At 34.6% G+C, this 14,248-nt stretch overlaps 1 protein-coding gene across 1 annotated transcript in view; it reads right to left on the minus strand.

Moving 5' to 3' along the window:
• LOC106879645 (branched-chain alpha-ketoacid dehydrogenase kinase) overlaps positions 1-14,039 on the minus strand; it is a 65,179-nt gene extending 51,140 nt beyond the window's left edge. Inside the window, exon 1 of the mRNA XM_014929307.3 lies at positions 12,918-14,039. Coding sequence (XP_014784793.1) covers positions 12,918-13,112 — 195 coding nt within the window. The 5' untranslated portion in view covers positions 13,113-14,039. The remainder of the gene's footprint in view (positions 1-12,917) is intronic.
• Positions 14,040-14,248: the final 209 nt, after the last annotated feature.

The following is a 14,248-nucleotide window of genomic DNA, read 5'->3' on the forward strand; positions in this document are numbered from 1 at the left end:
TTCAACTACAGAAAACTAATTTTAATTCACTTGAAGGATTCTGCTCACCTTTTGTCTTTTCTCTCTCTCTCTCTTTCATACACTTCACGATGCTACTTTCTACAAGAATATCAGTAAAAAAATTTCTCCAAATTATAAGCTCAATCAAGCATCAGCCAAATTATTTTAATTCCAGTATCCTTTCATATTTGTTGGACATTTTTGAAGAAATAAAAAGCTGAAGAAGAGAAATGGTCTTAATTTACCTATATCAATTGTGCCAAATACAAACTAGACTCATTTTCTAAAGTATTTGATTGTAATGCACAATATTTTAAAATAATGATCATTAAAGGAGACTGTTACAATACATGACAAGGACTATAGCATGAAGTCTGTTATAGTTAATTCCTTCAATGAGATCTCCACTGTGCATGTTATATGTCATGCAATGAATGGTAATAAAAATAATATATTTCCCATCTCTGTACGTCTGTTATTGTATCTTTATATAGGCTGTTATTACTAAAATATACAAATATATATTGATGGAAAAGCAATGCAGAGGAAATGATAAATTATACAACCACATATTTGAGTTTTCCAATAAGACTTTTTTTCCAGTACATATTAGGTGTGCAATTCAATTCACTATCATACAAAAGGTATAAAATCTGATTATGTATATATGATAAACTGTGCACCTAGCTAAGTCAACATAAAACCTGATTTCTTCCTAAATTCTAACATTGCTTTTGATTGCTTATCACTATTCTAAATTTAGTTATTGAGCAAGCGAGTGCAATTAACCAAAAGAAAGCATACAAAGGGAAATTCGACAGAACACATCAGAAAAGCTACACAAATTGGGAATCAAATGTGCATATATTTAGTAGAAACACTGCCCTCGGGCTACATTATATTTCCTCTATAAATTTAGTTTAGTAATTTAAGGTGGTGGGCTGGCATAATTTTTAGCATGCAATGCAAAACGGTTAGCAGCATTTTGTCTATTTTTACGCTTGAATTCTACTGAGGTCAACTTTACCTTTCATCCTTTCGTGGTTGATAAAAAAGATACTAGCTGAGTACTAGAATCATGCAATTGGCTTACCCTGTTCCTTGAAATTGCTGGCATTGTGCTAAAAATTCGAAACCCTTATTAAATAAAGGGTAACAAGCTAGCAAGAGTTATTATTAGGACACCAGACAAAATGTTTAGCAACATTTCTTTTGGCTCTTTATGTTCTAGGTTCAAATTCTACTGAGGTTAACATTGCCTTTCACTCTCTTGGGGTCGATAAAATAAGTACCAGTTGAACACTGAGGTCAATGTAAATGACTATTCCCTTCCACAGAATTTCGGGCCTTGTACCTATAGTAGAAAGTATTATTATTATAAACAATGCTAGATTCATTGATTTCATATTCCAGCTTGAGTATTCATCTAACTGAAATAAGATCCAGGATAGTAAAAATGATGGAATTATGAAAACATTGTAAATGAGATCTATTAATTATCTCATGCTTTTTTTTTTTAATTATCATAAAATTTTTATTATAATTTTACTAAGAAAATAATCATTTTAACAAAAGATATTTCTTTTTCTTGTTGAGCAAAGGTATAATTAAGTTTTTCGATTCCAGGCAGTGACCTGAATAATAATAATAATAATAATAATAATAATAATAATAATAAAAATATCAAAAAATACCTTAGGAATGAGAACCCAGGTTCGAAATTTCCCCAAGACACCTGATGAAGGCTGAAGGGTATATCATCTGAAACGTTATGTTAACAACAAACAAGATGAGGACAAATATCCATCAATTGTAAATAATTCCTCATCTCTTAAATATAGAGCTGTACATTGGCACTGTTTTGGCAGTGATACCTTTTGTTTACATTCTGCAAAAACAGTAAGACTAGCAGCCTGGTGAATGTACATCATTCAAAAAGACAAATGTTAGGATCAGCAAGGACATCCAGTCATAGAATGCTGCCTCAAGAAGTCATGTTCAACCCATATCAGCATGAAAAAATATGGATGTAAAAATGATGATGATGATTAAAAAGAAAATATTAACAACTTCCCAAATTAGGAAATACAATCAGGAACAGACACAGCTGAGTGGCTGTTTGCACCCCAACATGGTTTCACGTTCAAGCCCACTGCAAACCTAAGCCTTGTGAATAGATTTGGTAGACAGTAACAGAAAGAAGTCTGTCATATGTATGTGTGTGTGTGTGTGTGTGCACATATGACAAAATTCAGTAAAGCAGATTTTTCTATGGCTAGATGCCCTTCCTATTACCAACTCTCATCTGTTTCCATATGGCCAGACATGTTTTCACAGAAGATTGGGAATGAAGGACTCTGTTCATAAACCGTGACACTAATTTACAACCATCATGTGATGTCAAGAGAAGGAACAAGCTTCTTTTGATTTCCTTTCATGAAATCCACTCATGAGAGTTATAGTAGAAGACACTAGAACAAGGTATCAGGCAGTAGGATTGAACTAGAAACCTTGCAACTGGGAAGCTTCTTACACAGCCACATATGCACCTATTTTACTACTTAAATTTTTCCAAAATTTCAATCATTTTATTTCTCTAATATTGTTACTAAAATTTTCAAGTAACTTCAGTCTTATTGTCTAGTGCCTAATGATTTTTTTAAAAAAATCCAACGAAACACAACATTCTTAATACATTTTGGCACTCTTAACACTCAAACTATTTAAAATTTACAGACATCAACTGTATTAAATTTATCTCAATAAGTTCTGTTCCCCAAGCAGTTGGCTTGCCCAATCAGATAAGGTTAACATCTTTATTTGCAATTAACATTCATTCTCTCTTTTATTTTGGTGTATGGCTGAAATATTAATAGCCAAACACTTATTGCTTAATACATTTTTTGCTCTCTTTAAGTAATAGAGTGACCAACATTACTGGCTGGAAATGGACACTTAATGCAGAAATATGCCTTAAATAGGTTTAACAGCATTCAGTCAAGGAGTAAGAAAAGAGGTTAAAGCTTAGAGTGATATTTCAAGAGTGGGTAACACAATATTAAATTATTTATAACAAATATTTGCAGAGGCGCAGGAGTGACTGTGTGGTAAGTAGCTTGCTTACCAAGCACATGGTTCCGGGTTCAGTCTCACTGTGTGGCACCTTGGGCAAGTGTCTTCTACTATAGCCTCGGGCCTACCAAAGCCTTGTGAGTGGATTTGGTAGACAGAAACTGAAAGAAGCCCGTCGTATATATGTGTGTGTGTGTGTGTGTGTGTGTGTGTGTGTGTGTGTGTGTGTGTGTGTGTGTGTGTGTGTGTGTGTCCCTAGCATTGCTTGACAACCGATGCTGGTGTGTTTATGTCCCCGTCACTTAGCGGTTCGGCAAAAGAGACCGATAGAATAAGTACTAGGCTTACAAAGAATAAGTCCTGGGGTCGATTTGTTCGACTAAAGGCGGTGCTCCAGCAATGGCCGCAGTCAAATGACTGAAACAAGTGAAAAAGAGAGTAAAGAGAGAGGTGTAATGTGTCAAACGAATTACAGCTGCAGTTAGCCAGGATGTTACACAGACAATCTATAGTGATTTAATCTTCATACCACCTGCTCTACAACAGAGAATGGCCAAGACAGCTCTGTAACACTATACTTTGGTGCATCTATATATCACAGGTGTTTACTATTTTGCATCTACATACATGACAAGTATTTGTTTACCAATACAACGAAACGCTATTCATTCAACAGATTGGCTTCTAACAGTCATCACAACACTTGTAAGATTACTACCCAAGCTAAAAGCACCTCCAGTCATTGCAGGCTGAAAGCTACCGACTTAGTGGAATCTTCCTACCCACCACTCTTAACCCTTGTGTTACAATATTTCTCTTGAAGCACACTGAAGAATTTGGTAAAGCAACTGCAGTTGTTATGTTGAAGTCTGAAACATAGATTAACATAAAATCTTGATGGAACATTTTGAATCTAGATCACTTTAAAATATGAAGTTTGTAACCATAGAACCAAGGGTGGTCTAAAACAAAATGGTATCAAAAAAAGTTGAAGATTAATCTAACAGCACTGCCAAAAAGAAAGCTTCTACATTTACTGGCTGGCCAAACTGCATTCAGTGGGGCAAAGTAGTGAAGAATGACAAAGGACCAGAATGCCTGGCACCAAGACCATGCTCCACAGCAGAAGTGTTAAGTTAAGCCTTGTCTCTCTCTGAAGGAGAGGACTGACCTACAAGAGTGCCAGATAAAAAGCACTTGTGGTGCTATATAAAGGTACTTGTGTGGTGTTATGTAAAAGCACCGGTGAGGTGCCACATAAAACTATCCAGCACACTCTGTAAAGTGGTTGGCATTAGGAAGAGCATCCAGCTGTAGAAACTATACCAAATCAGACTGGAGCTTGGTGCAGCTCTGGTTAAACTGTCCAACCCATGCCAGCACAGACAACAGATGTATGATGATGATAATGAAGAATCACATTTTAACACCTCTTATCAGGTTCATTCTCTCACACACACACCAAACATGGAAACACTTTGACCTTACATCAGATCAACAAAGCCACGTCTAAAGTAGAATTCTCTAGAGTTAGACTAGCCCTTGCCAAACTTTGCATTCTGCTTCTCTCTATCAGTATCTATACCAATCTTTGGATCCATAAATCTGTGTGCCAAATATCAACCCGTTGTCATATATTGCCAACATCTTAAGTCTCTCTAGTTTCTCAGTGACCACCAAGTGTAGCTTGCGTACAGCCAGATCTACTGTAGAGAGAAGAATTAGCAAGATGGATTAAGAAGAGACTTTTGCTTTTTGGATGCTTATATTGCAGTCTTCAGGTACATGCACAGTATCAAATTTTGTGAAAACATCCAGAAAATTATAAACTGTTAAAGAAATTTCTTCCTATGTCACTCTCCAGTGGATTCATGCCCTTCAGAAGGTTGGCAAAAGTTGTTTGCATTCAATATCAGCAAAGCTTATTATAAACTTATTTAGTACAACGATCTCCAAGCAAATCTGCACAACTCTGAGATTTATCTATCCCTCATCTACTGGAAGCTTCTTGCAATCTTATAAGATGCCAAAATAAATAAGAATGTTATTTAAATTCCATAGAAAAATATCTGAATCTTAATGGAAAAAGTGATTCCAAAATATGAAACATTGAAGAGAAGTTACTTTAGCCTAGGGTTACTAATCTTTACATGTGGAATTTAGTAGGCAAAAAAAAAAAAAAAAATGTGCAGAAGCCTCATTGTAGCCACCTATTTATATATAAATTACAGGACATAAAGGGACACACTGATTTTAGACTGGTGTGCACAAAGATAAATACCGTAAATCTTCAAGTATAGTCTGCCCTTGAGTATAATACACAGGGGATTTTTAGGGGGCTGTACCTCTAAAAAACCTAAACCTTGTGTATAATACGCACCCCTTCTCTAACTTGAGTCAAGGAGGTCTATATAACATCCTTGGTTTGTAAACGTATATACAGTAACGTCCTTTATTATTATTGTATATATAACATAATGCAAACGTGTAGCTTTGTTTGCAGAAAATAAGAAAATAACTAATAAAGTCAGTGAAAAATAAATATTAAGTAAATTGCCTTTACATATTTATCACTTAGAAAATATTTTTCATTTTTAATCCCGTGTATAATACACACTAAAAAGTTTGGGAAAAAAGTGCAGATTTACGGTATATGCCCACATAAAAAGCATTCAGTCTACTCTGCATGGTGGTTGGTGTTAGGAAGGGCATCCAGCCGTAAAAGACCACACTAAAACAGACTGAAACCTGATGTGGTCTTCTGCTTAGCCAACTCCTATCAAACTGTCCAATCCATACCAGCATGGAAAGTGGACGCTAAATGATGATGATTATTTTTCCAACCACATGGTTTCAGGTTCAGTCCCAATGTTTGGGTAAGTGTCTTCAGTTATAGCCCCAAGAAAATCAAAGCCTTGTGAGTGATTTGGTAGTTGAAAAGTAAAATAGTCCAATATATATATATATATATATATACACACACAGAGTGGTTGGCGTTAGGAAGGGCATCCAGCTGTAGAAACTGCCAAATCAGATTGGAGCCTGGTGTTGCCATCCGGTTTCACCAGTCCTCAGTCAAATCGTCCAACCCATGCTAGCATGGAAAGAAGATGTTAAACGATGATGATGATGATGACATATATATATATTTAAGCTTCTGAACTACACAGCTAACAGGTGTGGCTGCATGGTTAATACAGTTTCAAGTTCAATCCAACTGTATTGCACCTTCCAAATCCTTGGGCCACCTAAGCCTTGTAAGTGAGTGGTTTTGGTAGACAGAATCTGAAAGAAGTTTGCTGGAGAGATATGTGTGTGTCTTGCCTTGACATAGTTGTAAATGAGAGTCACCATCATGCAAACAGTGTCATTAATTTCCATTATTCTGAGCAAGAGCATGTCTGGACATTGGAAATATAATCTTGCTTGGAAGCAGGTTATGATATGTATGTGAATGTGTTTATTTTATGTCTCCTTGACGTCACATTGCAAGCTAATTGTGAAAGAAAAAAAGAAAAGACACCATTCATCTATACAAACAATGTTACTTGCATGTAATTTTCTATGTCCAGCCAATGTGTTATTTGTGTTCAGAGGACTTGAGGAAATATTGCTTGCTTGCATCGAAACAGGTTTAGTGTTGGAAACAAAAAGGGCATCTAGCTATAGAAAAACCTCAATGAATTTCAAATGACTCAATGCAAGCATGAAAAAGAGGACACAACAAAGTGATTATAGATGCATGTGTGTGTCTATGATTAGGTTTATATCAATCTACAAATAAATGTTATTTCGTGACCCTTTATGTCCCATGAACTCAACAGCTCAAAAGTAAAGGCAGATTAAATAAGCACTGCAGTGATATGATTGACAAAATGCTTGAGTATGGTACTCCAGCATGGCCACAGTCCAATTTCTAAAACCAATGAAAATGTAAATGAATCTTGAAGAGATGAACTTTTTCTTAATTACATTTTTTGTTAAAGCAACTGATTTTAAAGTTGAATGTCCTTTCTGCAATTAACTAAGGAGTTAAGCTTTTATTTTGCCAAATAGGGCAAACTAGAATAACTTGACAGGTCTTGTTCAGCAATGAAACACAATAGCACAGCAGAAATACTTGGACACATAACTGTGTTCAAATATTTTGCTCCAAGACCATTGCATTGCTTTGCACCAGTATTGTAACTGCACACTCCTTGTGCTACAAGTAAGTATATATATATTTATACATATATGTTTACATATGCATGAGGTTCAATTATTTTTATGCATGTAAAGCAAACAAGATAAATAAAAATCCAGGTTACTAAATTTCCAATACATGAACAATGGGTGAAAAAAAAAGAAAAAACTTTACAGCGTGCATTAGCTACATTGCTCAAGTTAGAATTCATCCAAAGGAAACGACAATCTTTCAATTTTACTGAGTCGACAAATACCACTCAAATAGAGTGTCAGTCCAGTTGACTACAACCTCACCCATCTGAGCAAAATCAATGTACTGGACCGTTTTGATTTTTTTCTTTTTTATTGAAAGCAAGCAGCAGCATACATAGATCAGAAGACCCGTGAGATCCCAGGGAAACTGTCCATTGTACACATGACTTGAGACGACACAACCTTCATAATCCAAATGTGTAGCCTTCCGCGAAAATCAGCAACTTATACACTAATACATATTATACTCAATATACTACACATCGTACTAAGCTAAATTGTTTTTACATTTTTCTTTGATTTATCGAAATATTCGTCTGCTTAGAACACCCCTTCCTCAATAACACACACTACCAGTCATAAAAGAAGCAGAGGAATTGGCGATGCCAACAACATTCATATGAATAAGTTACGAAGATGAAAGGAGATTTCAAGATTAAATTATATCGAGTTTGTGTGATTTCTTTCTAAATAAAATGATCAGTAAAATTTATCACAGATTTATGTAATTAATTCGATCTTCTGATGCAAACTCGTAAGTAGACTCGTAAGAGCCATTAAAATGTATGTCCTTGGAGAAAAATAACTTCTTTCCTTTACTTGCCCTATCTACGAAGCAAGGAAACAAGAGAATGATAAGAGCTGATAAACGGCCACAGGTTACGTTCTAAAAATAGATAGAAAAGTCTAAATCTGTACTTTCAATCCACGATACAGTAACGAAAACAATCGGAAACTGAAAGCAACATCGCGCAACCTGTTAGAAGTAGCAACGAAATTTCCCTCGTATATCACGCACTGCAGCCTTAAAATAAATCTAAAGGACACATTGTTTTTACGTATTCTTAAAAAGATGGGATGATCATATGCGGAAAGTCTTTGACATAGTTCCAGGGAATTTAAGAGTAATCTGAGGTTAAACTGATTACTGAATGAAGTAGCATCCAGAAGTGACCTCCGAGGGAGTCATGCGAACTATAACAATTCCCTTTTAGTGTTTATTCCTTTTCAGCGGACAAATTGTTTTTGTTTTCTTTTTTTCTTTCAATTTTTACGAAGTTCACAATAAAATTAAAACTAAGTAAATATTTGTTAATTTTTGCAGCAGAAAACTCCTGAAATGTTTAAAATAAAAATTTCCTTTTCGTGGGACTGAAGTTTTACTATAAACGTGGATTCTGTGATACATAAATGATTGCAGCCAAAAATGCCATAACTTAAAAATAAAAGAGAAAAGTTTTATTTTTTCGTAAATATATATGGAATCGAAGCATTCATAAGGGGGTATTCCTACACAAGTGTGCCGCCCCCAATCGACTTTATTTCCACATAACTTTCGGAAAATATATATTTTCAATGTAACTTTCTACAAATACCTTTCAGGTGTAGTAGATGAGGATTATATCGTAATTTAATGTAGAAAAAAATTGGTGGGCACACTCAAACGCATTACATATATATTTACAAAATGAAACTAGAAATTTTTTTTTAAATTGCGATGTGTCAATATATATTGTGCGCGCCCATCAATTTTCTTCAACATTAAATTCCAACATAATCGGAATCTACAACTTCTAAAAGACGTTTGCGAAAATTTCGTTAGATAGTACCCATTCTTCTGAAAGTCATGAGGAAACCAAATCGTGAAGGGAGTGCATATTTGTGTAGGTATACTTCATAATGCACCTTATTGATAAGTGTTGCAATTGATGAATGAAACTGATTTTTCTCAGTTTTCAAATATATTAAACGTTAACGCCTATTCCTTTATGCGTTTCAGCCAAAAAATAGTTAAATACTTGATATTTTGTACTTTTAATAGAAGGAAAAAAACAAAACAAAAACACAATTTCAAGTGTTGCACTACATGGTGCCTGTGAAATACTTACACCTAATTTAAAGCAAACTCGTATATTTCCCCTCACACTGTAAGGTGTAAATATATAGACTGGTCTAATTTTAAAATATCTTTGAACATTACATATGCGTCTATAGGAAGGATCATTTTCAGTATTAAATAAGTACTGAATGCTGCACAAATAAATGTAAACCATACAGGTACTACTAAAGCAGCGCGGACCCGAACGCGCAGTCGCGCGTCCGCGCTAGCTAGTCGTGAGTGGTCGACCCTAACCCTAAACACGTATTCATTTGCACACGCGGGTTAGGAATAGGGTTAGGGTTAGGGACAGGGTTAGGGATAGGGTTAGGGTCGACCACTCAAGACTAGCTAGCGCGGACGCGCGACTGCGCGTTCGGGTCCGCGCTGCTTTAGTAGTACCAACCATATATATATATGTATGTTTATTAAAAATAATAATAATCCTTTCTACTAAAGGCACAAGGAGTGAAATTAGGGGGGGGGGGACTAATTGATTACATCGAGCCCAGTGTAAGAACACGTACACCCGATGTTTAGGGTTTTTATTACGCCAAAAACGTGTGGTGTGTGTATTCTTTACCTTCGCCCTTAATTTATCAACCCTGAAAGGATGAAAGGCAAAGTCGACCCCGGCGGAATTTGAACATAAGGACGGACAAATGCCACTAAGCATTTTGCCCGGCGTGCTAACGATTCTGCCAGCTCGCTATCGTAATAATAACAAACATATATGTATGTATGGTTGGCGATTGTATACTCCCTCCATGGTCAAGAAGCCGGTCCGTCGCAGAATTAGCTATTCTTGACAGCTAAGCTTATTACCTGGAGTCCAACACTTTAACCACTAATCCCCGCACTTCCATACACTCAAACGCATATACACATTATACACACACACATACATTTATATACGTGTTCCTTCGCCTAATAATCGTCTTTCAACCGAGAAGAGTATTGTACTAAACCGAAAGGTGAACTCCCCCACATCGCACAATCTGTGCCGGTCTGCACGTTTTTGTACACGTGTGTGAATGAGTGTCTGAATATGTGTGTGAGTGCATTCTGACACCGATCAATCTGCATGTCAGACAGAACCGGCAACCTCTACACGAGACAACTCTATACTCTCCATCAAACTACCTGTTAAATTTTTTTTTATTAAATGATGGTGTACGTTCTTTTTAGTAAGTTACGTAATAGTAACGTTTTACCGACTTTAAAGAAAGGTAAAAAAAAAATAAAGCTTCTACAACAAGCTTCATATATATATATATATATATATATATATATATAAAAAGACGTGTATACACATATGTATGAAATCAGTAGAGCCTTCGATGAATGACTTGAGATGTTTAGAATTACGTCCATTTACGTTCTGAAAGCAAATTCTTTAGCAAGTTTAATTCGCTTTTATTTTCTGATATAGAAGAAAGGTAGCAATTACTGGACGGATGGCTACATAACTCCCTCCTAAAATAGAATTGACTTCTATTCTGTTCTAGTCGTCTACATAACTATCTCAATGCAGACCCACGCACGACTGATTTAGAGGCGGCTTGCGTAAAATATCGAAAATGTTCACCGGATAACCCCCAATAGAAGAAGATATATAATGAAAATGTTACTGACATTTCTAAAGTGCTTTCTCCATAAAAGTCAACATGTGATAATCACGGCAGCTAAACCAAAGCCATCCAGTTTAATTAATCCAACCCAATTAGTACAGTAATTAATCACTACAAAAGCATGTGCAGCCTTGTAAGGTTTAAATTATCCAAATACATACAACCCAACGAGACCTCTACTAAGATGGCATTAAACATAGATGAACATTGTTAATAAATATCTATTTCAAAATTAAAATCAATAGCAGATGAAAAAGACAAAACTTTGAAAAAGAATGACGACGAGCTATTCTAAGATTACTCAAATGAGAAAAGAAAAATGTATTTTTATTTCGGTATAATGTAATATAATGGCATCTTTGGATTAAAAACACAAAAGTGTGGTAAATTCAAGTAGGCCGAATCTACGGTGTTAGTTTCGATACTCAGCTGCACAAATTTTGCGTCAGTCACGTTGTTATTGTCCTTGAAAAAGAATGAACGTCACACAATCTCATTTCCCTTCTGTTGTATGTAGAAAAAATAGTTTATTAAAACAAACAATTGTGTAAAAGAGGTTTATGAAAACAAAAATACTGTAAACATCTAAAACGAACAAACCAAATTAAGAATTAGTTTAGAGAGGGATGGTTTATAATTAACTTTGCCTGTTTTCCCATGAAAATTTGCCTCGATGTCTCATAAAAAAATATTATGGTCTATGATGGATATTGTCATATTTCGCATTAAAAAAGTCGAAACTTCTAGTCCTTACACCGCAGCAACTTTTATAAAATAACTTCATTAAATTTTTCAATATGAAACTAAAAGAGAAAAAAATTCTATTCCAATTCCATATCATTGCAATATATTCCCACACGTGTTATAAAAGCGTAGACTTCCCAGCCAGTTTATACATACATACACACATATACATATATATACATACACAAAACAATGCTAAACAATATATTGTAGGAAATAAATATATACATTGTCTTTATTCTCAACAATGGGCTCAGAGTGTTTTGGGGGGTACGTTATGTCTAATTAGGGAAAAATGTAAATAGAATTTTTTTTTAATGTATTAAGCAGCGCCAACTAATTCTTGGTTTCAACTAAAAATTTGTGTTAAATTTATTCAAAATTCGTTTGAAATAAAATACGCAGTCAATGAAATTAGTTGTTGGGGTATAATTATTAGAAAAGATTTAAATCAGTGAAAACGAAACCAGATTTGAGAGAGAGAGAATGAAAGAATGGTTTAGGGTTATTTTTATATGAACCATTTCAACTTCAGAAGCAAAGTAAATATAAAAATGTGGCAAAGAATCAAAATCATAAAGGAAAATTGCTGAAACATGATATAATGCACTATTAACGTAATTATATATGCATGTTCCATTCATGTAATTATACGTGTACTTTTATACATGAACTATTATATATACACATATATAAGACTTATATGTATATATATATATACACATATATATATATATATATATATACACTTTTATATATATACATATATATATATATACATATATATATATATACTTTTATATATATACATATATATATATACTTTTATATATATATACATACACATATATAAGACTTATATGTATATATATATATATATATATATATACATACATATATATGTTATAAATTAATAAAATGTTTGAAATCATTACAAAGCTATTTTATAAACTATCTTTACCGTAAACTTACTGGACAAACATTGAATTTATACTTTAAAGCACTGAAAGTAAGGACAGAAAAAGAAAAAGCGCTCAAGATAAAAACCAAATTATTTTTGATAATCATTTCAACTGTAAACATTTAAATAAACAATGAGGAATACATATAAAGAAAAAAAAGGTAAGACAGATACGAGACTAGATATTTACCTTATTTACAGCCTTGTCTATGGCACTCTGGTTGTAGAAATGTGCAACAGATCGTGACCTTTCGCGAATTTCTGGAGCTTGGTAATAGGCTTCATCCGAGAAAGCTTTTCCTTGAGTACCGATGACATTTTTTAGGACAATGCTAGTCCTGGATAATATGTCCCTTTGTGGTAGTCCCTGAGATATGACCCTCATGCTGCAGAGGACAGTGGTCGTTAAAATCCTCCAACAAACCACCAAGTACCACAACTACTATGACCAATATCTAGGGATATTTCGCGACGGATTCATCTTTGGTGTTTCTGTATGATTGCTCCAACACATCAACTGCCTTGTATATATATGTATATACATAAAAGAACAAAATTAAACAATAAACTCAATTTACAATCCGAAACGAAAGACAGTCGGTGCTAATCGTTGTTATTTCGTATTTCGTTCCTCCTGGTCCCTTTTCTTTACTGTTCTTCTTATGTAATGTTTCTGGGCTTCTTTCACCTTAGTCTTTTTCTTTTTTTCTTCTCAGTGCTGACCAAAGAAGGCAGCTCCTAACTTGCATGGAATGGCGATTAAAATAATCAAGACTCGCACATAGTCACATCTATTTATAAACACACACTGAATTATTTAAAAGATTCCCGCAAAATACATGCAGTATTCAAATGTTGCTGCTTCACCAAAAACTGAATATCTCAATTCAGAATTTTTTTTTTCTTTTTCCTTTTTTTTTTAGAATTTTTTTCTTCTTTTCCTTTCTGATACAAACACTGGAGCAATAAACGTACTTTTTTCCTTCCTCAATATCAATACGTCCCGATAAAGATTACTTCAGAACTCAATAAGTTTCCAGCGCACAGTGTTAAGTGTGTGATTGCATATGCATATATACATGTGTACATTTACATATATATATATATGTATGTATACATGCGTGTGTGTGTGAGTATATATTATATATATGTGTATATATATATATGTATATAAATTTTAGTTTTTCATTCACTTTTTATTTTTGCAGTTTGAGGTTTTCTCTCTCTCTCTCTGTTTCTCTCTCACTCTCTTTAATTCCCTCACACTCAGTTTTACACTCCTTCTCTCTCTCTTTCCCTCTCACGCTATCTCTCTCCCCCCTCTCTCATCAGTTCTTTTACCCCCCCTCTCTCAGCAGTTCTTTTTACCACCACCCCTTTTCTCCCCCTCTCTGCACTCCAACACTTTATCCGCTGTCGAACCAGGCGTCTTCTTCCTCCACTCACCGGTCACACTCTCTGTTTCTTTATCCTTCTTGCTGCAAGAGAGAATTAAGGAATCAGCTGCGGATCACGTGATCA

This window comes from Octopus bimaculoides, chromosome Z, assembly GCF_046866305.1.
Source record: "Octopus bimaculoides isolate indiv1 chromosome Z, ASM4686630v1, whole genome shotgun sequence".
In the NCBI taxonomy this organism is placed as follows: Eukaryota; Metazoa; Mollusca; class Cephalopoda; order Octopoda; family Octopodidae; genus Octopus; species Octopus bimaculoides.